The sequence below is a fragment of the Peromyscus maniculatus genome, chromosome 16 (assembly GCF_049852395.1).
Source record: "Peromyscus maniculatus bairdii isolate BWxNUB_F1_BW_parent chromosome 16, HU_Pman_BW_mat_3.1, whole genome shotgun sequence".
NCBI lineage: Eukaryota > Metazoa > Chordata > Mammalia > Rodentia > Cricetidae > Peromyscus > Peromyscus maniculatus.
In genome coordinates, this window is record NC_134867.1 from 29,096,969 (window position 1) to 29,123,048 (window position 26,080).

The 26,080-nt window shown below is 43.1% G+C and overlaps 1 protein-coding gene across 1 annotated transcript in view; it reads left to right on the top strand.

Moving 5' to 3' along the window:
* Positions 1-26,080, top strand: part of Rnf217 (ring finger protein 217) — a 119,229-nt gene that overhangs the window by 61,323 nt on the left and 31,826 nt on the right. The window contains exon 2 of the mRNA XM_006981257.4: positions 13,201-13,434. Coding sequence (XP_006981319.4) covers positions 13,201-13,434 — 234 coding nt within the window. The remainder of the gene's footprint in view (positions 1-13,200; positions 13,435-26,080) is intronic.

The window sequence follows — 26,080 nt, forward strand, 5'->3', positions numbered from 1 at the left end:
AGGCAGTCGCAGTCCTGTCGGAGGGGGGATGGAAGCAGCAGGGTGGTACCAAGACGCGGGCTTGTTTTTCTATGTTTGCTTTGTACTTCTTAGTTTAAGAACCATGAGAATTTACAGCCTTGCAGCACATGAGCCTAAATGCTCAAATTTACTTAAGCAGATGATTATAAAAATTCCGAGAGTGAAGTAATACAGGAGGATGGTGACTGATTGTGTAAAATCCAGTAGCCCGTTAATTCTATAGTTACTTTAATGATTTAATATTTGTTGTCCCCACGTGTGTGTGTGTGTGTGTGTGTGTGTGTGTGTGTGAGTGCTGTGTCGGTATGAGCTTGTCATAGTGTGTCCGAGGACAAGCTCGGGTGTCCGTCTTCAGCTTCTGTCTTATTTGAGATCAAATCTCTCATTTCGTGGCTGACTGTACCAGGCTGCCCAGCCCCTCCATGAGCTGATGGGGCTTGTCCCCTCTGCCTCCTGTCTTGGCACAGGAGCTCTGGTGTTCTTAACACGTGCTACTGCACCTGGCTGTACATGGGCCCTGGGAGTTCAAACGTAAGGCTCCTGCTTCCCCAGTGAGTTCTTTACCAATTAAGCCATCCCTTCCACTCCCCACAGGCCATGTATTGAATCTTTGAGTGCTGTGAGAGATCCGTTTGTTGATTCCGAAGCACCTGCCCTGTGGCTCTTCCCTGAGAACTCAGGAAGCTGAGCACACTTTGATATCCCTACTGGTCATGTGGACGTCATCTTTTCTGAAATCCTTCTACATCCTTGGACCATTTTTTACTGGGTTGGTTGTCTGTATGTTTATATACTTTATATTTTCAGGAGATGCCCCACTTGTCATTTCTATTTTGTGGATACCATCTCATAATGTTGAGTTTCCACTCTCCTAACTATTTATTGGTGAGTTTAGGTTTACATTGACCCAGTTTTATAATGAACGTCTCCCTGTCACGTGTAAGAAACCTTTCCGCTCCAAATGCGTCCTCTGTCATCTTTGGAAGCTTCCCTTTTTTGTAACGCACCTCATGTAAAGTGTGTGTTAAAGACTAATTTTGGTGACTATTTAAGGGACCCGGAGAGTTTGTGAAAAAGCTGGCAGCCACCCTGCTGCGTGGTGTCCGTATGTCTAGCTTCCCTGTAGGGTGGCTTTTTGTTCTGTACTTCCCTGTGGTCCACTGTTGGCAACTGTCCTTACGCCCGCGTCACACTATTGTAATTCCTGTAGCACTCTGATTGGTTTTCAATCTTGTAGAACAAGTTTTACTGCTGTGTTTTTCTAGATCGAGTGTTTACTTAGTCCATTCACGCCTTTATAGTCAAATACCACACGCTGGGGAGCTGTTCTCATTCAGACATTGAAAGCCCCTCCCGGATTTACATGTGGGAGGCTGGTTCACATCCTGTGGTGCTATAGGAAAGTGGGGTTCCCTTAGGAGGTGGGGCCTAATGCAAGAAAGGTGGGTCACTGGTGACTTGAAGGGAATGTGAGGATGTTCCTTCTCTTTGTTCTTTGCTTTCTAGATGCTGTGAAGTAAGCCCGGCTTCTCTGCCACAAGTTACTGTCGCATGCACCCCTGTGCCACTGAAGGCCAAAGGGAGCATGAACTGGAACTCCTGAAATTGAGCCCCGAGACCGCCTGTGTCTCGTAGACAGCTCTTTTCCAGTGTGTCCTCTCAACATGGAAGGAGAGAAGCAGATCTCTGGGGCATGTTTCGGAAGGTTACTAATCACACTTGCAGGGGCTCCACCTTCATGACTTAATCACCTTCCAAAGGCCCTATCTCCTGATAGTTATGCTGGTAATTAAGCGTCAATATGTGAGCTTTGGGGTGCACTAATGGGAGAAAGGGTCGTGATTATGCATACATGTTTTCAAATTACCTTATAATTTTGAGTCGACTTTTCCTCCAAAACAAAAAAGGAAAACTGCTAGAAATTTCACTGAACTTGAATTTGTAGCTCCTTATGGGTTGGCTTTCCATCTGACAGTTTTGAATGTTGCAGTTCAAGAATGCGGTGTGTCCTTCCATTCATTTGCTGCTTTTCTAACTCCAAAATACTCCAGATGTTTCTGCGAGGAGGTATTGTGTTACATTATTTCTGTTGGAAATATTTATATCATCTGAAATGTCATTGGCTCACAAACATTATTTGTAATTTTTCACAACCAGTCTATAGAAGTACATGAGATTTGTATTACTGACCTACTTAGCCGTACTTGTTTATGAGGAGCGGAGGAGGCCTTGAATGAATGTGTACGGAGTGGATGAAGTCCTCAGTGAATGTGTGTTGTTGACTTGAGCGCAACTATGTCAACAACTCCAGTGCCTCAGACCCATGGGAACTGCAACGCCTTCCTCTGGCGAGGCTCAGAGGAACAGCAAAGCCTTCCCCTGGTCCAAGTGTGAATGTTGACAGCCTGCGCAGAAACTCTGGACCACAGCTTCCTCCTTCCAGATGACTGCAGCCCAAGACGGCAGCCCTACAGAGAGAGACCTTGTTCAGCTGTATACAATAACCCTGCCTCTGGTTCAGATGCATAAAAAGAACATGCCGAATTTCTGGCTGCTGTTTCTGCTATTGGTGGTGCATCTCCATCCGCAGCCAGCTTTTCTCTACACGTGTCTGTCTGTCTGTCTGTCTGTCCTTTCTTTATTCCCTTTGTCAGGTCCAATCAGGTCAGGTTTCCAGGACCACGCTGCAGGAGCCTGTGCTCACTGGATTCACATTTAATTCTAGGTTGTTCTCTGTTAGAACTTGACTCCTCTACATGTATCATCATAAAATCTGCAAGTCATGAGGGATCTGGGTTCTTTATTTCCAATGCTTTCACTCTCATTTCCTCTTTCTCTCATCTTGCTTTGGTCATGAGCTCTAGTCAGTGTTGAATGATAGTGGTATTGGGTATAATTTGCCCCATGTCCAACTTCAAGAAGAAATTTCACAATTGTGATGTTTCCTGTGGGCTCTCTTGTAGCTATTCTTCATCACATTAAGGAAATTTGCATGTAACCCTAGTTGGCTTAGATTTTTTTTCTTGAATGGGTGTTGAATATATCAAATATGTTTTCCTGTGTAATGATTAAATGATTTTCCCCTTTATTCTGTTTTAAATTTTATTTTTTCAAAAAAGTAGTTTTTTTTAATTCATCACTATTAAATTTTGAATTTTAAACAGACTTTAGACTGGTGCTTCGTGTTCATTGGCATCTGTCCCAGCAGCAGCAGCAGCCACTCCAGACCTCTTCCTTCACCATGAAGCTCCAGGAGCTTTCCCAGCTCAAACCTGACCTTCTTCAGCATTTTTCCTTTCCTAAGGAAAGCACCCTGAAGGGCTATCTGGACTGGCAAGCTGTCCCATGTTTTCCCCAGTGCTGGCCAGACTCAGTGTATTAACCACTTCTTTAAAGACATCTGTGTGTTCTTGGATCCTGATTTCTGTTACCATCTTCTGGGTAGGGCCGGTGTGTTGGTGCTGAGTTTAGGAGGTCTTGCCCTCTGGTTGTTGTGTTTTGTAAAGCCAGTGGAGAATAGATGAAGCCAGTCACTGTCCGTAGGTTTAACATTACCATAAGCTGTAATGACAGTCCGCCTTTTTTGTCAAAAGCAAGATGAGAGAAAGAGGAAATGAGAGTGAAAGAATGTCATATATGCATGTGTGTTTTGATCAAATCCACCCCATACCTTCCTCTACAATTCCATCCCTATCCCCTCTACCATTTTTCCTTCCTAATTTTATATGCTTGTTTAAAAAACCTACTGAGTTCCTGTATGTGCAAGGGTGTGGGACTGTCTACTGTAACATGACTAACCTCTCAGAGGTCTCATCCCTGACCTGAAGAAAACTGACTCTGCACACCACACTAGACGTCATCGGTTGCCAAGAGTTCCTTAGCTAGGGCTGTAACTTAACGAGCTCTCCCGTCCATGCTGGGGTTTTGGCTGGCTTGGTCTTCTGCAAGCCTTTTGGATGTAGTCACAGCTGCTATGAGTTTCTATGTGCAGTGGCTCCGCCATGGCCTCCAACTGCCATCTCACTGCCGACAGTTACTACCGCTGGCTCTTCAGTTCTCACTAACCCCTCTTCTGAGGTGATCCTTGAGCCTCGAGGGGAGGGGTTTGATTCAGATGTCCCAATTAGAGCTGAGCACTCCACAGTCTCTGAAGATCTGCATGTTGACCAGTTGTAGGTATCTGTGTTAGCCGCCGTCTACTGCATAAAGAACCCTCTAATGAGTGCTGAGAAATGCATTATCTGTAAGCATAAAGAAAAGGACTTGTCACGGGGCACTTTGATGATGTGTTCATTTGGCAGTATATTAGGGTCTTCCCAAGGGCCAGTGACATAACCACATTCAGTTTTTTGGTGCAGTTAGTGGTACTACTAGGCATGATTTCATCTTAGTGTAATGGGCCTTAAATCCAATCAGAAAGTGGTTGATTAATCCCCTAACGTTCCTGCCACTAATGCACTAGTGGACCTATCTTGTCAGGCTACTCATTATTTGTAAAACAGCTTCCAGGGTTCACAGCTGGGTCAGACTATTGGTTATGTTTCTTCCCCAGGAGCATGAGAGAGGCTTCCAGCACTGCGAAAGCTAGCCAGTGGGGATGAAACTTACAAGATTGTAGCAGCTTGATTTCTCCATGTCCTGTGACTCACATATGTAGTATCTTCAGCAACAGGGTCTTTTTTCAGGGGAGGGGCAGTTGAGACAGGGTTTCTCTGTGTAACAATCCTGGCCATCCTGGCACTTGCTTTGTAGACCAGGCTGGTCTCGAACTCACAGAGATCTGCCTGCCTCTGCCTTCCGAGTGCTGGGATTAAAGGCATGTACCACCATGCCCAGCTAAGCAACAGGGTCTTAACATCAAGGGTAACCCAAAGCAAGGACAATAATAGCCTGTAATGATTAAGGGTGGTGTCTAGGACCTTACTGATCAACTCCATTTTTTGGCCATAGAATACATTTTGTTCCAGGTAAGATCCTTTCTGTGGAAATTAATCAGACAGTCTTACGTCATCAGTAGTTACACACATTGTCAGTAGTTATGTCAAAGCGCCAAGTCAACAGATCAGCTCCGTACATTTCACTTCATACACAGCCACTGAGGCTGTGGGATGCAGTTCCAGTTCCTTGAGTGTGACCATTGGTTCCCCACTCTTTTTAATACTGATCTATCCAGAGCTTTCATATCTGACAGATCTTTCTTAGAAAATGGATGAACCAGTTTCTTCTTGGCTCCCCTTTACCACCTTTTGTCAGCCCCTTGTTCTTGACAGATACCATGGCACTACTCAGAGCCAAGAAGGCTCCTTTGTACTATTCATGTGTGAACTGCTTCAGGTGGCAATCTTGCTTGCAGTTTTGAAATATAGCCAACTTCATCATATCTCCCATGCACTCACTGGTCTGTTTACTTTGCCAACACTTGGTCAGGGTTTTCGCATTAATATCGATAGAAGAAATTGCTCAATATTGTTTTTTCTTGCAACTTCATTTGCAGGTTTTTTTTTTTATCAAGATTATGCTAACTTCATAAACTGACCACAGCAATGATTTCCTTCTCTCCTCCTTCTTTCCCCCTCTCTCCAAAAGTTACTGTGCCGTATTAATGTTATTTTATCCTTGGATGCTTAGTGAATTTACCTTCAAGGCCCCTAGGGCTGAAGTTTTTCCATTTGGTGATATGCCTTTTTTCATTTGGTTGCATTTATTTGTGTGTGTGTGTGTGTGTGTGTGTGTGTGTGTGTGTGTGTGTGTGTGCATATAAGCTTGTGTTTGTTGTTTTTGCTTCACGTCCTTAAATACAATTTTCTTTGCACCAATCCTGCCTGTACCTGAGAGAATTCTTGCTTGATGATTTCCCTCATTATGAAAAGAAAAAAACTCCCAAGTCATCATCATAGGATGCTGTGGAAGCTGCTGAGTATACAAAAACCAAACCAAACCAAAAAACCATGTGTAGATGGCTCAGTAGATAAAGTACCTGTTATGCAATGAGGACAGGAGTTTGAATCCCTAGCACTCACATGGAAACCCAGCCCGTGTGGCTTCTGCCTGTATTCCAGGCACTCAGGAGGAAGAGACAGGGGATCGCAGTGCCATGTTGGGTAGGCAAACTAGCAAGCTTTGGGTTCAGCAAGAGACCCTGCCTCAGTAAGTAAAGAAAGCAATGGGGGAAAACATCTGTCTTTAATCTTTGGCCTCCTCACCCAAGTGCACACACATGCCTGCTCATCCACACACAGGCACACATATGACCCCCGTCCTCCAAGCTTGTGCCCTGGTAGAGCAGAAACCTTCCTGTGGTTGCACATGTGGCACAGCAGTGAGCCAGGAAACCATTTGCCCAGTGGTGCTTAGCCCTCACGGCACGTAGTAGTAGTTGCCGAAGGCATCTTGCTGCTGTTCTCTATAAGTCAGGACAGGCAATATGAAATCCGTCTGTATCAAGTGAGCAAAAGCCTGTAAACACCCTGTAAAAAAATCTCATGTCTAGCACTTAAAACCAAGGTCCAAATCAGGCTAAACATTTGTCAAATGGAGTTGGCGGCCCTAGACTGTACTTTTTTCTGTCCTTTTCTTTGGAGAATTTAATTAATTAATCCACCACTTCAGAGGTCCCTCTCACCTTAGCCACTAAATTACTTTTGAGTTCTCTCATGTGGCAAATTAGCCATCCAGCTCAGGTGTTAAGTGGATAATTATGCCTCCTGCTGACACCTTTGAGATTGTTTTACAGTTAAGTAATTTTTTTTTCCTTACAAGAATGGACTTGTTCAGAGGAAACAGAGAACATATTTTTCAGTGATGTAAGTAGTGGCATCAGCATTGAGCACAACAAAAATGCAAAGTAAGTTTATGTAAATTCAGAACACTAATGTACTGTAAACAGAAGTTAGCTGACATTTTGAAAACGTCGATTTGATATTAACAGACGTGGGAAAATGTTTCCATCGTGTTTATAGTTGCAAAGGAACTTCTCAGTTCTTGGAACCATCTGAAAATGTTTATGAAAAAAATGACATGATGTTGGGTATTTGCTTCAAAATAAGATGCAAAAACCGAGTGAGTCAGGGCTCCCCCCCAAACAGGATTTGTCAAGAGTTGACAATTGTCTCACTGAAAGAATGAATTCTTGGGGATCCACAGTGCCTAGCTACCATTTTTACCATATGTTTGTAATTATTCCTAAGGAAGGTTTTACAAAACATTGGGCAGATTTTCAATGAAGTGGTACCATCAAACCCAAGTTGCAAAGACTGTCAGCACTAATCGATGCTGTCAAGGCCATGAAGGATGGTTTCACTGATTCATCGACTTTAGATGCCTGTTATTTTTGTTCCTATTACTATAAAAATGTTACTACAAAATGTAAACAGAATAAATGCTGGAGAAAAGAGAATGTGGGGGAAAGAGAGCACTTGGGTACTAGTGATGGGAATGTCAATTTCCACAGCCAGGCTGGTGGGATGGCTCAGTGGGTAAGGGTGCTTGCTGGTAAGCCAGAACATCTTTATGAAATCCCCAGGAGCCACGTGGCAGAAGGAGGAGAAGTGACTACTGCACATTGCCTGCTGACCTCCACATGCGCTGCCTGTGCTGACTCCCCCAAATGAATTTTAAAGTAAATCAAATACGTTACTGCAGCCATTATGTGCAATGAAAGAATGGTTCCCCTCAAATTAACCACCACAGAATCACTCACCACAAAATATATATCCATATATTTGCCCTACCAAATAATTAAATACACACACACAAAATAATTAACATGTAAAAGAGAATCTCCACTCCATGTTTATTGCATTGTTGTTCACAAGAACTAAGATGTAGAATCAACCTAAATATTTATTAGTAGATGAAGACAATAAGCTTTATATCAGTGGCTCTCAACTTTCCTAATGCTGTGACGCTTTAATACAGTTCTGTAGACGAACTTCTAAATGATCTTATTAAGTGAAAAACACAGAGTCAAATATTTGGGTTAAAGCCTTAGAGAGATCAGGGAAATATGGAAAACCACCAGCTAACCACACCTCACCAACTCCTTAGCTTCCAAGGAGAGCGACTTCCTGTCTACCCAGGCTTATATGCCTTGCTTTTCTGGCTTTCATTGGCTCTTAGCCCAGCTACCTCACTTCCTCTTCCTACACAGCTCTGTCACTGTCTGTCTGTCTATCTGCACAGACCTCCAGGTCTCTATGGTTGGTACTGGCATTAAAGGCGTGTGTCATCACACTTGGCTCTGTTCCTTAGTGTGGCCTTGAACACACAGAGATCCTACCTGCTAAGGGATTAAGAGCGTGTGTGCTGCCTGACTTCTTTGTTTACTTAAAGTGGCTGGCCTTTCCTCCTGACCTCCGGGGAAAGCTTTATTTATTAACGCACAAATAAAAGATCACCACACAGTTCCTTGTGGTATGGTGACCCTAACCATAAAATGATTTTCGCTGCAACCATAAAATTGATAGCTGCAATTCTGCTACTGGTATGAATCATAATAGAAATTATTATTTCTTTTAGAGATAGAGATTTGCCAAAGGGGTCACGACCTCCAGGTTGAGAACCACTGCTTTATTTATAAATCTACATACCCACACATTGGAGTACTATTCATTCCTTAAAAAGTCTTGTCATCTGTGACAGCATTACACACGTTGAGTGACATGTTGAGTGAAGGAGGCAGACAGAAAGAAAAATGCAAATGATTTAGTCTGAAAATTTAGAACCTGCAAAGGAAGAGCTCAGAGAACCTGAAATAGCTGTAATTATCCAGAGCTGGCTGGCAACAGTGGTGGGAAAGATAGCCGGGCTACTGGGCAAATGCTGGCCAAAGGATACAGAATTTCAGTTAGAAGGGATGAATTCAAGGAAACTGTTGTCCAGTATGGTGATGACGGTTAAGAATGATAAGCTTGAAGGTTGCTAAGAAAATAGGATTTTAATGTCCCCACTCCAAAATAATAAATGTTGGAGCCAGATGTAGCCAATCCATAGTTTATTTATATTTCAAAGCATCGTGTTGTGTGGCATAAACACAGATCATTTTTGTCAACTTAAAAAAGTCCCCATTGGTCTCACTTCCAAAATTCATACGGGCTGCCCCCGAGTTACCCAAGTTCAGTCACCAGCTGCCTGCTCCCTGGGCATCTGGTGGAGCCAGGTTTCAGCCGAGGGCTGCTGTTTTCTTAGCCAGCACTTTGGCTCCTGTATGGTACATTCTCCTAGAAGACCTTGAGTGTTTGGGTTGTGTTTTTTTCTTGTTTGTTTGTTTTTAGTTTGACAAATTACTCCTTTTAAAACCTGGAAATGACTCGTAATGAATTTAATCTAATCCAGAATTCTTAATATGATCAGCAAGGCCTATATGGTCATATCCTAGCTGACACTCCAACTTCATCCCACATATTTCTGTCCTTGGCTCAGTAAACTTTATCCTCAGGCCTGTGTTCTGAACATAGATACACCAGGTCCCTCCCATCTGTTCCTTGGTTCTTTTGCCTGGAGGAAGTTTCTCTGTATTCCAGCCCTTCAGGCCCAATGGAAAGTGCCACTTCTCCATCACAGCAAAGATTGTAATCTGCATTTTTTTTCTTCGTTTCTTCCAGCAAGCCTAGCATAGCCATCCCCTTCTGTCTCCCTAGGCGTCCTTCATGGTACCTCCGCTATGAAGCCCACCGTTTGCTCTAATCCTCCAAGTGACTAATTGTAGGATATGCTGTTGTACCATGTACCACCCAGAAAGACTTAATGCTTAACAACTCTTGCTTGTAGGACCATTTTTCCTTCTTTAGTGTTAAAGGGCTTTTTCTAAATGTACCCTCAATTAATAGACTATATATTGCTGAATAAATAAATGCGTATGCATTGCGTACTCAAGATGCTTGTCTAATCATCTTTTGAGAAAACCACCCTGAAAACGATCTGCACCTAACTGCCAAGAGTCAGATAAGTCATTAGTCACACTGTGCATGGAAAGGGGGTGTTGTTCTTAGGAGGAAGTATGAGTAATTGAAAAGTTTGAGTCATTGTTCCAACTGCCAATTATTGGCTTCCTGGAAAAAATTCAAATTCTGAACGTGTGGGTCTAGAGTAGGCCAGGAAACTTAAACCCTCAAAAGACTTTTCCAGGGTCTTTTGTGCAGTTGTCCTAGAAGTTAATTATGTCTTATATCAAAGGAAGCCAGAAGAGAGAGGTCCAGATGGAGATTTAGACCAATGGAATTGCTAGCGGATGATTGGGTAGAATGTACAGTATGTCTCCCTGTGATCAGTTAAATCCTGTGTGAGGTCACTGGCTCAGTGTTGTGGGGTAAGGATTTCAGAACTTTGAGAAAGAATAGAGAGTATGGAAACTACATGAAATGAGGTGTCCATGGAAACGGAATAGGTTTGCAGAAAGAGCCAAGAACCACTGAAATAGAAGAGCAGGTGCCTGGCTGGATGCTGGATGGCATCCCAGTGTGGTCAGGTAGTAAACACCCTCTGCTCCAAGAGTAACAAGATAGCCTCGTCCTTGGGATGTCTGGAATGGTTCTACTCTCCAAACTGCATGGCATTCCATAAGACCTGACTGTTCCCAGATAACTATAAAAATGCTGTATCCATTACTACCACTTATATGGATAAAATAAGAACTACAAAAGCAGAGGAAGATTAATTCAAACATCAAGCTGGGAACAGGTAGCCTGGGCCCTTAAGCACAAAACTGGGCTGCTCCCCCAATAATGTAGAGAAACTGTGCCTTCATGTGCTAAGAACTGAGTACTTGTCTGTTTTTTTAGGGACAAAAGTCCAGGGGCCCCAGAGATCGTAATGACCTGCCTGCCCTTGTGCTTCGATCCAAGTTCATGCTTACAGCCTCTTCTGTATTCATACTTTGGGGTCCAGTCTTATTTTTTTAACCCCCTTTTAAGGGTGTAATCTTAAGTTCACATGAATGTTTCCTGTGTAAGTCAATACTGTAGGGGTGAACAGAACACAGCACCCCTGCCCTAGAGAGCTCGGCATTTGCCTCCAAGCCTTTCATCTGTTAGTTCTTTCGGCTACTTGGAGCAGCTTCAGCCTCATTGGCTAAGTCCCGTTGATCGTAAGCTCTCACCCAGCTTTATTCAGTCTAAGACACTTAGGCTGACCCTCTCAGGTCTGGAGTGACCAGGCTTCCCCCAGCTTTTGGTGACACCATGCACCACCATATCAGGCTGACACCATCATCACTCTGGGTCCCAACTGTGCCTGCTTCATTCCTAGCAGGCACCTGCCAAGCTTCAGCACTTAACTCGGTGCCCTGTTCTGAGCGGAGCTTCACAGATATATCCAGAATGCTAAAAGAAGGGACATCTTATCATTTTAAAATATTTGTTGCAAACTTCATAAACCCAAACTCTTACTATTCCATGGGTATTTTTGTCTCTGCGAAAAGCTTATAAGGACTTCTTTCCCGAGGTGTAACTTAAAATAATTTATTATAAAACATAGTTGGAAAGCGGGGTGTAGAGGCACACCCAGCACTCAGGTGGCTGAGCAGGGAAGACTCAGTTGAAGGCCAGCCTGGGCTATAAATTGAACCGTCTGAAAGTCTAGTTCACCCCAGAGACCTTACAACATGAATTTATCCAGAAGACCACAGAGCTAGATTGGGAGAGAAGGATGTTACCGTTCACATTTGGAATGGGTACTAGATGCCACTCACAATAAACGTGACAGAAAATGATTAAAACAAGAACTTCTAACACAACTCGTTTTTAAGAGATGAAGAAAACAGACTTTGAATAAAGGGGAACTGGGAGGTTTTCCAAAGTAGTGACGGGTGACTCTAGCCACATCACTATAATCTCCTTTGCCCCAAACCCCACGCTGTGCCAAAGGGTGGCACTGGAAACTCACCCGACAGACACTTACAACTCTCTGATTTCGACACGCTACTTCCTCACACCCACCCACGAGAGAGAAGAAGGCAGGAAGACAAAGGCAGAAATAGGAGAAAGCCACATGGTCTGGAGAAGAGAAAAAAAACATGGCCGAAAAGAACAGCTAAAAATAAACATCTCAAACACACACTCGCTCTCGCCTTTGCTGTTCATCACACACAAACTTGAGAGAAAGTAGGTGAGAAGTTGAAGGTGGGAGGAGACTGGGCAAGACATGGTAATGCCAGGACAAGCCATGAGCCAACCTGGTAATAACGTAGGAGAGGTTTGGCTGGCTTTAAGTAAGTGCCCTTACCGGTATATTAGTATACTGGTCAAGGATAAATTACTCTATAATTTTACATTAAAATTGTATAAATTGTATCACAAGCCGGTTTATTTTTTTAAACATCTCCATAATATTCATTTGTTGATAAGTGTGCTCATAGCGACAACCAGATTTTACCATTGTACTTACAATGTCATGATATGACCAATGTGGTTTCGGCCGTTTTATCTTTATTCACTTGGTGTTTGTGTAGGCCAGGGGACTTGCTTGTGCCAAAGTGTGCATATGGAGTCAGAGGACAACTTTTGGGAGTTGGTCCTCTTCTACTGTCTGGGTCTTGGGGATCGAATTCACACGGTTTGGTTCAGTGGCAAGCACCTACACCTGCTGAGCCATCTCAGCAACCCAGGCTTTTCTGGTTTTTCCTTTCCTCCTGACTTCTAAGTTTGTGATAACATCAGCGCTATTTATGTGCTTGTCAGGGAAGGGCCAAAGAAAACATTCATTTGGGGGTCATTATTTTTATAAACTAATAGCTATTAAACATAAACGCTTCATAAAATTTCTCTCTGTAAAGATGTGCCCAAAGCGTAGGGCTGAAACAGCACAGTGGGGCAGAAATCTCCGAAACGCCTTTGGTTGGCAGGTCCCGGATGCTGAGTCATGCGCAGGACTTATAGCTGGCCCTCTGCCTGCCTGTTCTCTCCCCCTGCAGTTTCGAAAAGAGTAGAATGGTCATTTGCTTCTTTAATGAGCCCTGTGACAAACACCGTTCTCAGCGAGCACTTAAGCATCCTACAGGTCATGATTAGTTTTGGGTACTCAATGTAGGTTTCAAAATGACTAGCGTTCGTTACGCTATCTCGAAAGAACGCCGATAACCTTTTCTCGAAAGCATGAGATAATTTAATGCTGTGTGCAAAAACCAGCACCAAAGAACCTTAATAACCAGTGGGCTTTTCCTTTTCCTTCTGTCCTCTCACCCAGGTACAGCTCGGCCAAGTAGAAATCAAATGCCCGATCACAGAGTGTTTCGAGTTCCTGGAGGAAACTACTGTCGTCTACAACCTGACCCACGAAGACTCCATCAAGTATAAGTACTTCTCAGAACTTGGCCGAATTGACGCCAGCACCAAGCCGTGTCCTCAGTGCAAACACTTCACCACCTTTAAGAAGAAAGGACATATCCCCACTCCTTCCAGATCAGAAAGCAGATACAAAGTAAGCATGCTCTCTCCAGAGTGGTAGGTTCAAGGTCACGGGATGGGAGCAGCCATGGTTGGCCGACTGGTAGCGGGCATTGCTTGGGCTTCCTTCTCCTGTCCCCTTATCCAGAGCCTCAGGTCAGCAGACCTTGCCTGCGATTCTAACGTGTAGTCTGGGGAGGCCAATGCTAAGAGATCACAGTGGAGGATTTAACTGAAGTTTTCTTGACTTTAATCATGTTGAAAATTCTTTTAATAACCTAATGAAGGCTAAGCATAAGAGTGAGAGTCATCACTGCTACCAAGTGCTAAGTAAATACGGGGGCTTCCCTCCCCCCTTCTTTTAATTAATGGGCTTGACTTTTCTATGGTCTCAATTTTCATTTCCTCAGCCTTTGTCTATAATGAGTGAAACTGTATACAACACGGTTCTGTTTTTTTTTGCCAAAAAAACCAGAACATTGATTGCTATGTGCTCGGCATTTACTCACAGAGGTGACAAACAAATGTGACCCTGTCCCCGCCTCAAAACAGTCTCATTAAAGTGTGTTGGTCAGTTTTCTGTTACTGTAAACAAATACCTGTGGCGATCAACTTATAGAGAGAAAAGGTTTGCATTGTCTCTTGGACAGTTTGAGACGTTACAGTCCAGGGAACTTCAGCCTGGTCGTTTTGGGCCTATGTAGGAGAATCAGCTGAGCAGAGCTACTCATCTTGTGGTTGTAGGCAAAAGAGAGCTGCGGGGGGGGGGGGGGGGGGGGGGGGGGAGAGTGTGGGGCTCCAGGGTCCCCTTCAAAGGGCGTAGCCTCAGTGATCCGGAGTCTTGCCATGAAGCCTTGCCTCCTGAAGCTGGAACACCTCTCCCTGCTCCCACCCTAGGAACAAGCCTCTATTTACCATACAGACATCTGGGAGGGGGTGGTGCGTAAGATGCAGTCTGTTGTAGAAGGGACACGCGTAATATGCATATATAAGTGGAGAGCTTGGGTAGGCACCAGCTGGGATGGTCAGAATGGCTTCATGGAGAAGGAATTGTTCTGGCTGCCAGAAGAAAGCATGTCAGAGAAAGCATGAGTCAGTGCTTGGGCCCAGAGGCTGAGGCTGGGTGTGTTGGAAACAGCCGAGGAAAGAAGGGAGAGGCAGCTGGGAAGAGAGGTACGTGCAGGTCAGGCTGAGTCTTGTACAGCGTGCTCACGAGTTTGGATTTAATTCTGTAGGCATCCGAGAGACATCGGACCGGCAGCGTTCAGAGGCTGCCACAGAGGGCAAGACCAAGGACAGGAACCATAGGCCGAGCTGTGGGATGCAGCCTAGACAGCTATTGGGACACAAGAGTGCATCAGCCCTGCCCAGAACAATGGTCTTGCAATATGTAGCACCTTCCTAGGAGCCTTCCTGGGACCCGCAGCAGACTCTGGGGACTTTCAGAATGAGGCCGCGAGGCTGATGCCATGGTGTCTTTCTTCACCATCGCAGCCTCTCCATTTAGGGACAATTCCTGCCCATGTGCTGTGTCTTGGAAACAGTGGCCGCTCCATTATTCATCCTGGAGCTTCAAGGAGACTGGTTTAGTGGTATTTTCCTCCCCTCCACTGTGGCAGTGGGGAGCTAGAGTCCTGCTTGGTTAGTCAAAGTCTCTTCATGACTAATTGGCCTTTGAGGCTGCTCAGCTCTCACAGCTATGGTATTTTATTTGTGGTCTCGTTAGGTACTCTAGTCTCTTGAAGGCATAATTGTCAGGAAAAAGTCTTCTGTGAGAAGCCTGCTGTCTTGAGATTATTAAATAGTGTAACTGAAACAATGTTCTACAGAGATGATGGACGTTCCAGATCCAAACGGCAGCACAACTCAAAGCAGAGCTATTGAGCAGATGTCAACAACAGCCACACTACCACTGAATGTGGGTATGGTTATGTGTGTTGCCCCCTGGTTATTCTCCTAGAGGAGAAAATCACGACAGACAAGACATATAATCTCCCTGTCCCATCCTGTCCATAGTTTGAGGCATGATTCCAGTGAGTCCTGAAGCAGTGTTTCTTACTTCTTTAGTATAATGCTCACATAGCATCTCTCCTCACCAAACTCAGGCTGCACATTATTAGCACTACCTGATTGGCGTACTCAAAATGATCTTCATACTGAGTTAAGAAGGGCATTGACATGGTCATTCCAGCAAGCCCCGTGCCGTACCTGCAAGGGTGGAGTTGTAAACTGACACTAAGGTCTCGAGACTTGAGGTGAGCAAATGGACTTTGTTCATTTTGATGTATTTTAATCATCTATCCCACTAACCAAATCCACTTCCAATTTGATATGGTGAAGAACTCAGTCAAACCATGGCATAAGTTAACAAATAAAAAAGGTCACCTGTAATCTCTAATGTCTCTGAGTAATTTAATATCTCTTTATGATATTATTTATACTCCTAGGTAGGTTTGTACCTATCAACAAATCCTTTATTGTGTTTAATTATTTCAGTAGTACTGTTTTTCAATCATTGGGTTACAGTATCTTCTTTGAAAATGTCACTTTGAGCACTTACTATACTTTTGCCTATCAAGTCAGAAGCACTTAAGATAAGATTGATTTAAAATGTCACAGTCATTTTCTACCTGAGTGAATGCATCTCACATGAAGCTAAGATCTAAAATGCCATAGCTGAGCCTTTCATTTGTAGTTTTCTTTGTAAAGACAGTTTGTTAAATATTTGTACTAAACAGATGATAACGGGACAGGTAGAAGATACCACCAGTAATCAGAAGTCTGGGTGCTCATTTGTCCACCCAGGCCCCCAGTTAACAGTTTGCATAATTTGAATAAGGTGTGCTGTGTTCTAAACACCATCAAATTCATATCAAATTGAGTAAGTGCTTTCCTGAGTTGAGAAGTTTACATTGAGACAAGCTTGTCAAATCAGTTTTACTTTTTTTTCATTAAAAAATTTACATCATTTCCCCCGTCACTCATGCTGTAAGGTTGAAAATTTGTGCAGTTCCTTTTCTGTAAGGCTGACCTCGATTTCTGATTAAAAATACAAGTTCTAGTCTAAATAGTCCTTTTAATGTCTTGATGTCATACTTACCGCCTATCAAGCTGCAAGCAAGTAAACAATGAGAAAATCAATGTGGCTTACATGTTCTCACATCACACCTAGAGACAAATGCATCACCCGCCCCTGAAGGTCTTCTCCATAGAGATTATCATTTGGGATTTTATGGTACATTTGTGTAGTTGTTTGGTTAGAGCCTTGCCTTCTAACTGGTTTCTAGGAGGCTGTTTCAGGCTGACTTCATTCACTGCTAATATGTAGCCGTATGACCTTGAGAGTATGCTTATGAAATCTACTTGCTAAGGGAACTAATAAAGGACCAATATATAAATAAAAAATAATAATAAATATGTCCTGCAATAGGTGGCAACTGCTGGGAGTGTAGGAGAAGAAAAGAGGAGGGATTGGAGAGGCTTCTTTAAAGAGTAAAAACATTAAGCTTTTAAATGTTGAGTTTGCCCAAGTAGGTCAGAACACTGGCTTTAAGCTTGATTTATATTCTCAGCCTGTCACACTTTCTCTCATACCATGAGTGTAGTTTACACATCTTTAACTAGAGGTAGTATTAGCATCTCTGCCCTAAGAGTATGATAAGAACTGAATGAAATCACACATGTAAAGGCCTGCACCATGACTAACACATCGTACATGTTCAACACAAACCAGAAACCGCTATGGTCATTATTGTTAGACAATAATGAACAAAGTCAACAGCCCTGAGTCTTAAGAAAGGGCATAGAGTCAAAAAGAGTAGAGATGGAGCCAATGATAGGGCCAGAAATGAATGGTAGGAATAGAGGAGCAATGACATTGACTGTCTGGAAGAAGAGAAACGGGGTAGGTTGGTAGGTCATAGAAAACGACTTCAGTTAGAGCAATGTTAATGGTACAAAGTGTAAAGACCCTTTGGGACGTCAGAGAGATGCCCTTGAACTATGGGTCAGAAGTGATTTATACAGGTCATCAGTATTAGGAGGTTGGAGAAAAGATTGGTAACTTTATTATTCAGGGTTCTGTAGACTCTAGAGTCTAGAGGAACAGAACTGATGGATGGATAGATAGATTATATCTTCTGTGTCATCTATCCATCAGTGTGTGTGTGTGTGTGTGTGTGTGTGTGTGTGTGTGTGTGTTTGAATATATATATGGAGAGAGAGAGAGAGAGAGAGAGAGAGAGAGAGAGAGAGAGAGAGAGGTGGGGGGGGCGGAATCCAGTGTTTATTCAGTTCACGAGACTGGATTTATTTCGGCTGGTCTTCTTCGGCCAGAATCCCAAAGAAGTAAGCTCTAGTGCCAGTGGATTGAGAGTGAGGCCAGCAGGCAAAGAGCTTCCTCCTTCTACATCCTTTATAGAGGCTTCCAGCAGAAGATGTGGCCCAGATTAAAGGTGTGTCTTCCCACTTCAAATCATTTAATTAAGAAAAATTCCTTCTAGCTGTACCCAGTCACTTGAGGTTTAATTAATTCCAGGTGCAGTCACGTTGACAACCCAGAATAGTCATCACAGTAACCAAACTTATAAAAATGAAAAGAAAAAAAATTGCTTTGGGGGGGAAAAGTGAGGGTTGTTCTTCTAGGGAGAGAAGGAGAGAGAAACAGCTTACCATCGAGGATCACAAGTAGCTTCTTGTAGTTTACCGAGGTCCTTCGATCCCAAGCTCCGCTCTCCTTCCAAATGTAGACTAGGAATGCGCCACCTTTCGTCCTGACTCAGCTTGAGTTGAACGTCGTCGTACATATCAGCACAGCGAGCATGTCAAGGGCACCTCCGTGGTTCCTGAAGGCAAAACTAATAACAGCCCTTCACTCCTCACAGGTGTTCAGCAGAACTGTGGTAAGTTGCACAATGCTGCCGTGACTCACCATCAGGTAGAAGGAAAAGCTACTGCGATGTTCTGGAGAAATGCCCTTACAGCTTTAGCACCTTCTGGAATGATCACAACACCCCCCCCACCCCCCCACCCCCCGTCATCATTCTATAAAGGTGCACAAGTACGCTGTTTCAGTGTGTGGTGAAAATAATTTCTGAAGGGCTCTCAGAAGGCTGTGGAGTCAGTCTGTGTTGGAAAGCGAACTTTGTCTTACTTCCGGTAGAAATGAGAGGATTTCTTTCTATATGTAAAAAATATTTCAGCCTTCCCCATGAATGTGAAATTAGTATGCTTTGCTCTTCTTTCTGTATGTACCCCCCCCCCCCATACACACACCATCACTTCAAGCTGACTGGTTACAAATGAGAAGCAAGCTGCCAATCACTGGTCAGTTTAGCTCCTAACACACACTGATTTCTCTTGGGACTGATGCATCATCCATGTCAGTAACTGACAGAAAACAAATGTAGTTTCTCAGATGTTGTTGCACAAGGGAGATAAAAATGAAGTTGTCCAGCCAGATTTGAAGAAGCCAGCTAAACAAAGGGTGTGCTGCATATGTTAGCCTTGAAGTGTTTACTAATGCTCAGCTCTGATGCAAGCCTAGATTTTATGAATACATTTCTTTCTTTCTTTATTTATGGAGTGCCTTGCCAAATTGGCCTTTTTTTTTTGTTTCTTGATTTCATAAAATAGCCATTTTTTTTCTTGCCTTCAACTTCTAACAGCCAAATATTGAAATTCACCTGATGTTTTATCCTTACATCTACCCCCACAAACTCCCTAAATAATAATAACAATCCAGACCTATAGTCAGCATAAAATGACACGCAGCAGTGGTGTTTGGAACAGGTTTTGTTGGTTGTTTTTTTTTTGTTTTTTTTTTTTTGTCATCCCACTGTCTCCGGAGTCTTTAGAAGAAAAGACAACCAAGAATCGTTTCTGGTGTTGAGCAGCCAGGAGAAGGGTAAGCAAGTCAAGTCAGGTGCTGATGAACGGTGGTCAGAACATGTTGTGGAACAAGAAGAGTTGGGACTCTCTATTTCTTCTCTTTCATCCTCTGCACACCAGCCTTTTCTCATTTAGTCCCTCATCTGACCAAGCCCAATGCAGGGCCATACTGGCTTGCGGATTAGGCAGCCCAAGGCAGAATCTTCCAGTTCCTCCCCTTTATACATCAGTGAAAAAGTAGGTCCCTAGACAAGATGTAGCAGACTCTTCTCTAGGCCTTGCTTTCTGAGCTTAGGGGGAAGGTCTATAAAGTATTTCCAGGTGGGCTGATAAGAATTGGTGATGCCAGGTAAGGGGACAGAGCTCTTTGGAAGCAGTCCTCCTTTGTAGGTTCAGATACACGACCCTAGATAAACATGCCTCCAGCATGAAAAATCTTTTTGAAAGTTTTGAGGTGAGTGCATTGTGCAAATGACTGTGTATGAAATATGTAATACTAGCCACAAATTTGGTATTATGGGAGGTTAGCAAGGTCACAGGTTTGGCTAAGCTTGGTATCTTGATACACCTTCTCCTGCCCTGTGTGACTCTTCACATGTCTTCTGCCCTTTTGGTTCCCAGTCTTGTGGGCTTTCTCTTTTCTTTTCTAGTCTGATTTCCTCTCTGCTGGGCAACCAGCAGGCAAGGTTCATTTGACCACATCCAGACTCTGTTACGAGATCCTTGACTCAGGCCTGTGGGTTCCTGTACTCCTTCCTAGAAGAGGCCCCAGTGAAATCTCAGAGAATAGGATTGTACAAGTCTGCCATGAGACGGTCTGGCTACTGCTGCCTCTCTGGCTTTAGGACCAGATGTTAAATAGGATCAAATAATGCCTCTTGGAGGTGTTTGAAGCTGTATATCAGATTCATTTACTCCCCTCTGTTAATCCCTGTATACCTTCCCATTTTCTTCTCCATAAGACAAATAAATAAATAAACAAACGAACAAAGTAGATGAAGAGAAAGAAAGAAAAGGATTTTCCATTCTTAAAAAAATGTCTTATAACTCATTTTCTGATAATTTATTATATTGGTTAGATTCTTGAGGACACACCATAGGCTGAGTTTTAGATGATTCATATAAGGAGTGTCTGAACGATTTTATGTCTTGGTGCATATGCCAGGATTATAGAGATTTCTAGATTCTGTCTATTGGATATGTCAGCAAGGCTCAGAGTGAGCTGGCCAAAGCGCTGTCTGAGTTCAGGTTGTTAGAATACTTTGTTTCTTTGTGTGCTCTCAGGGCCCTATCAAGTACTCCAGGTAGACTGCCCGACAGAGGGTCTTATCTCATGTTATAGCAACATTCTGCTCCTTGGGCAAGACCACAGTCCCTCTGAGAATGTGTCTTCCAGCCTTCCCTGAAACATCTTTCCCAGGGCAATGACTTGATCTTCAAGCTTCTACCCTGGCAGTTATACATCATCTTATTGCTGCCCAGCTTTGTGTCTGTCTGCACTAGTAAGTTCCTTGCAGACAAGGTATTTTCCTTCTTTTCTGTGTAGAAAAAAAATCAGTATGGTCAGTACACGCCACTCAGGCGCTATGCAAGTCTCTGTTTCTCATTAATTGGTGACTGTGTTTCCTTATTGAGAATCTGTTTGACGTGATATTCTAATAAAGAAAATTCCTCCTGGAAAACTGAAGTAGCTTGTACCCTCATACTGCTTCAGTTATGCATGAATGTTGTCTAACCCTGGGCATGGTAAATAGTGATTTTGTGATTTATTTAAAAATATAGGGCTGGGCATTGGCTCAGTTGGTAACTTGATATATATACTGCAGAACCTGGATTCAGATCTCCAAAGCCTACATAAAAGTTGGGCATGGTGGCATCTATAATCCCCAATACTGGAGAGGCTTGGAGAAAGGCAGATTCCAGGAGCCCTCTCACCAACCAGCATAGCTTGGTGAGCTCCAAGTTCACTGAGAAACCCTGTCTCAGAAACAAGAGAAAGAGCAATAGAGGACATCAGATATTGACCTCTGGCTTCCGCACACAAACACAGAAATCCAGATGAACCAACACATACATACACCATGCATTTACACAAGTCAGTTTTTAAAAAGTAAAACTGTATAAAGGAATATGGAAATTTAGTGAAAAACCTGTCTACATTTTTCTTTAGTTTGACTTATCTTGAGTGTTTTCTTGGTGTGATGAGTCAACTGTATATAGGAATATGGAAATTTAGTGAAAAATTATCTATAGTTTTCTTTATTTTGGTTTCTTTGTCTTGAGTGTTTTCTTGGCATGATGAGTCAACTGTATACAGGAATATGGAAATTTAGTGGAAAATTATCTACCTTTTTTTTTTTTTAATTTTGGCTTCTCTGTCTTGAATGTTTTCTTGGCATGGTGAGTTTGCAGGCAAACATCATTTGCTTAGGGCAACTGAGTTTGATTGAGTCTTATCACCTGAGAGTTAGTGTGACAAAAGTTCCTGTGAAAACTAATGTGCTTCAGGTGTCAGAAGTGTGCTGTAAAATTCTTTCCTATTTCTTAATTCATGCAGAAGACTTTGCACCTCAATCATGATGATCGGCAAAGTGTCATGAAGATAAAATAGTAAACATCATCTGGTGATGTGGTAGTACCACATCAGTTACTGGATTTAATCGGATTCCTTTTACAAAAAATTTACTGATTGCCTATGTTTTACTTAGTAGTTTAGAGAATCCAGTCTTTGCCCTTAGTGAATTTGTAAACTCTTGGAGAGATTGGATGTCTGCATACCTAATGTAGTAAATTTCCTGGTGAAGGTACTAAATCCTGTTGGGAAGTATAGGGAAGTCATTTTGAAGAAAGAAGCTTTCTCAGGATATGTCAATGGACAGATTGTGTTAATTAGACCCTTTTCAATTATAGGAAGCAAATAGGTGATCTTTCTTAGGCCATCAAAATAAGGTTTGTTAAGTACTACTGCCCTGCCCCTCCCCTTGGAAGTGGGAAGGAAGGAAGCAGGGCTCAGGGTGAACCAGACCGTTCTGGTAGCATAAGAGCACAAGTCAATGATAGTTCTCTTCTCCAGAGATCTGCACACACACTTGTCGTTGCCTCCACGGTAAAGGCTGAATCCATGTGTATCCCCATTTTGCATCTAAGGAGAACAGAAATATTTTGCTTCTCATCATTGAAGAGTGAGTCACCTCTGCCGCCGAAGTAGATATCAGCTACTTCTTCGGCAATTGGTCAACTGTGTCAACCGGTAGCTACATGTTTTTGGAAGAATCTCTGAGTCCAATGGTCTGTGGCCAAAGAGATGGAGTTGGAAGGCATAGATTAGTCCATTTCAAACTTTAGCATGGTTATGAATCACCTGAAGAGAATCTTGTCCAAGTGTAAATTCTTGATTGGACGGGCTTTCACGAGTCCTGTGTTTCCACCAAGCTCCCAGAGCTGCTGTTCTCCAAATTAACTTTGAGTAGTGTATTAGTGACCTTTCTCATTCTTGTCACAAAACACCAGACAGGAAGCAGTGAACGTGAGTGAGTTGTTTGGGCCTGCAGTTCAGGGGGATGCAGTCCATCCTACTGGGGAGTGTGTGGCAAGAAGAGCAGTTGGGGCGGCTTTGCATCTGGGGCCACGTTGTGTCTGCAGTCAGAAAGCAAAAGAGTAGACGGGAATCGGGAAGTAAGTCGGGCAGGGCTCTAAAGCTTCAGCAACTGCCCCAGTGACCCACTTTCCCCAGCAAGGCTTCACCTCCTAAAGTGTCCACAACCTTCCCCAACACTGCCCCCCGCTGGAGACCAGGTATCACATCTCACATTCACACCAGTCCAAATGGGAAGGAGGCAGTATGGTGCTTCGGCATGAAGATGATTTGTTTCAGAAGGCAGACTCTCCATGTGGTAGGCCTGTGGTTGTGAACTGGCATTTCCACACGGGAGTGGACGAAGTTGCATTGTTGATGTCTGTGCATAAGGCCAATTTTGAATATGGTTAAGAGCATAGTAAATATGGCATGGCGTCTTCAGACAAAAGCCAGTACTGTAACAATCTGGGTATCCTCTCTGAATACCAAAGTTGCTATTATTGTTTATTATTTTAGTTCAAAGTATGGAAAGCAGTTGGGTGTGAGTTTTCGTTATTCCTAGTTACTTCAGATCTTGCTTTATAATGGGCGTCTCACTTTGTCTCTACATCTGTGTTGATAAGAATTAGTAGGACTCACTTTCTGTTGGGCACCACATTCTTTAGTTGTGACACCAGGTACCAGGCTCCTTTATGATGGTACCTTAAGATAATCACATATTTCTAATTATCACTGTTCAACATCTGTAGATGTGATGATAGTTCAACTTTTGGCCACGTGGATCCTTGAGCCATTGTAATATCCCACCTTCATGAAGTGATTCTCAAAGTAACTTTGTATTACCTCTTCTGTTCACTAATAAATATAATCTAAATCAAATTTAAAACCCTGCAGAGGAAAGGGACAGAGGGAGAGAGACAGAGAGAACATGTGCATAGTTCAACCTCAGGCACCATCCACCTTGTGTTTTTTAAGTTTTTGAGACAGAGTCTTTACAGGACCCTGTACTCAGCCTTACTGACTTAGGCTATACTGGCTAGCCACTTAGCCCTGGATATACCTGCCTCCAACTCCCCAGAGCCACAGTTACAAGCACGAACAACTTCCATGCCTTGCTTTTGTTAAATAGGGGTTCTGTGGATTGAACTCAGGTCCTCGGGCTTGTTTTAGTTGCTGCAAAAAGGGCCTTACAATTTTTCATCTAATGATGGCTGGAGTTTGATGAATTAGACTTGTGAATACTGTCTAATAGGAGACGATTGAATTAAGTACTCAAGCTTTCTGACATCTGTGAGATGAGTGATGGAAAGATGTGTTCTTCACTTCTTTCCCGTTCACATCTCCCATTTGTATACAAAAGGAACCCCCCCGCCCCCAATTTATAATAATGGTGTCTATTCTGCATTGTTGAATGACCTAAGAGGAAAAATAGATTCTCTTGCTTTATTTTCTGAAGCTTACCCACATCAACTCATTGTTCTTACCTTAAAAATTACTTACTTAATCCAGCGTGGTGAAGGGAATCCCAGCACTTGGGAGACGGAGGTGGAAGATCAAGAGGGAAAGAGCATCCTTTGCTACATAGTCAGTTGGAAGCTAACTCGGTTACATGAAGCCCTCTCTTTAAAAAACAACAGACATCCACGGCTGGGCCCCTGGTGGAGCACTGGGAGTCTAATTAGTGAGAAAGAAGAGGGTTTATATGAGCGAGAATTGTTGAAGCCAAGGTTGGATAAAGCACCGGGACAAATAACCAAATGAATGGAAGCACAGGATCTATGAACCAAAGGCTGAGGGGCCCCCAACTGGATCAGGCCCCCTGAACGGGTGAGACAGTCATTTGGCTTGATCTGTTTGGGAGGCAGCTGTGCATTGGTGCCAGGTCCTGGGCTCGTTGCATGAGTTGGCTGTTTGAATCCTGGGACTTATGCAGGGACACTTGGCTCGGTCTGGGAGGGGGGAATGGACCTGCCTGGACTGAGTCTACCAGGTCAACCCCGGTCCTCGGGGGAGACCTTGATCTGGAGGAGGTGGGAATGGGGGGTGGGCTGGGGGGAGGGGTGGGCGAGAGGGGGAGAACAGGGGAATCTGTGGCTATTATGTTGAACTGAATGGTGTTGTAAAATAATAATAATAATAAAAAAAAAAAACAAGCTTAGTGTATAGACTCGTATTGTTGGTGTACCAAGCCCATATTGTGCAAGCCAATCTAATAAACTCCCTTTTGTTATTTTTAAAAGGACTAATTTTAATTTTAGTATATAGAAAAGGCAAATGTGTTGTTGTTGTTTTTTTTTAAACCACTGAATAGTAGTAACCTTCCCCGTCCCCAAACCAAGGAGTCTCCCTATTTATATTAGGAGATTGGGAATCCTGTAAAATGGTGAGTAGTTGAGTAGTGTAACCATGGTGACTTTTGATTCAGAATTTTAAGTTTTCACTCATGAGGGAATGCCACCGAGTGTGATCAGGTGTTTTGATTCAGTAAAGAGTATGCTGGCCATGTAGCCAGACAAATTTAGGCTCAAGTACTTTCTTAATACCTATATGCTATGTTACTTTGGGTGGGTTACTTAATATCTGTCATCATCTGTAATGTATACTTATGAAGGCCTTTTGTAGCATTATTTTGAGAATAAGAAAAATAGGATGCATTACCATTTAACAGAATTTTGAAATTAAATAATTTTATTCTAACAGTTGACATTTTTATATAAAATTGAAAGCAACATTTTACTACTTCATATTTGCATAGAAAAATATGATTTATCCCTGCTTTCCCTTTTTTTTTTTTTAAGACCTAGTCTCTCTATAGCTCAGGGTAGCCTCCAATCTTTCTCCCAAGTGCCAGCACTGAAAGGGTGTGCCAGCATGCTCAGAGTTTTTAGTTCTTTTTTTTTTTTTTTAAGATTTATTTATTATGTATACAGAATTCTGCCTGCACATATGTCTGCAGGCCAGAAGAGGGCACCAGATCTCATTACAGATGTCTGTGAGACACCATGTGGTTGCTGGGAATTGAACTCAGGACCTCTGGAAGAACAGCCAGTGCTCTTAACCACTGATCCATCTTTCCAGCCCGGGAGAGCTATGTATGATTCCCACCAGATGCAACACTCGGGAGAGCAGGCCCTGCACCCCACCAGAGCAGCACAAGAGATCCAACCCTTTAGCAGGGGTATGGACGAGCCACCTCTGAAACTGTGAGCATGGG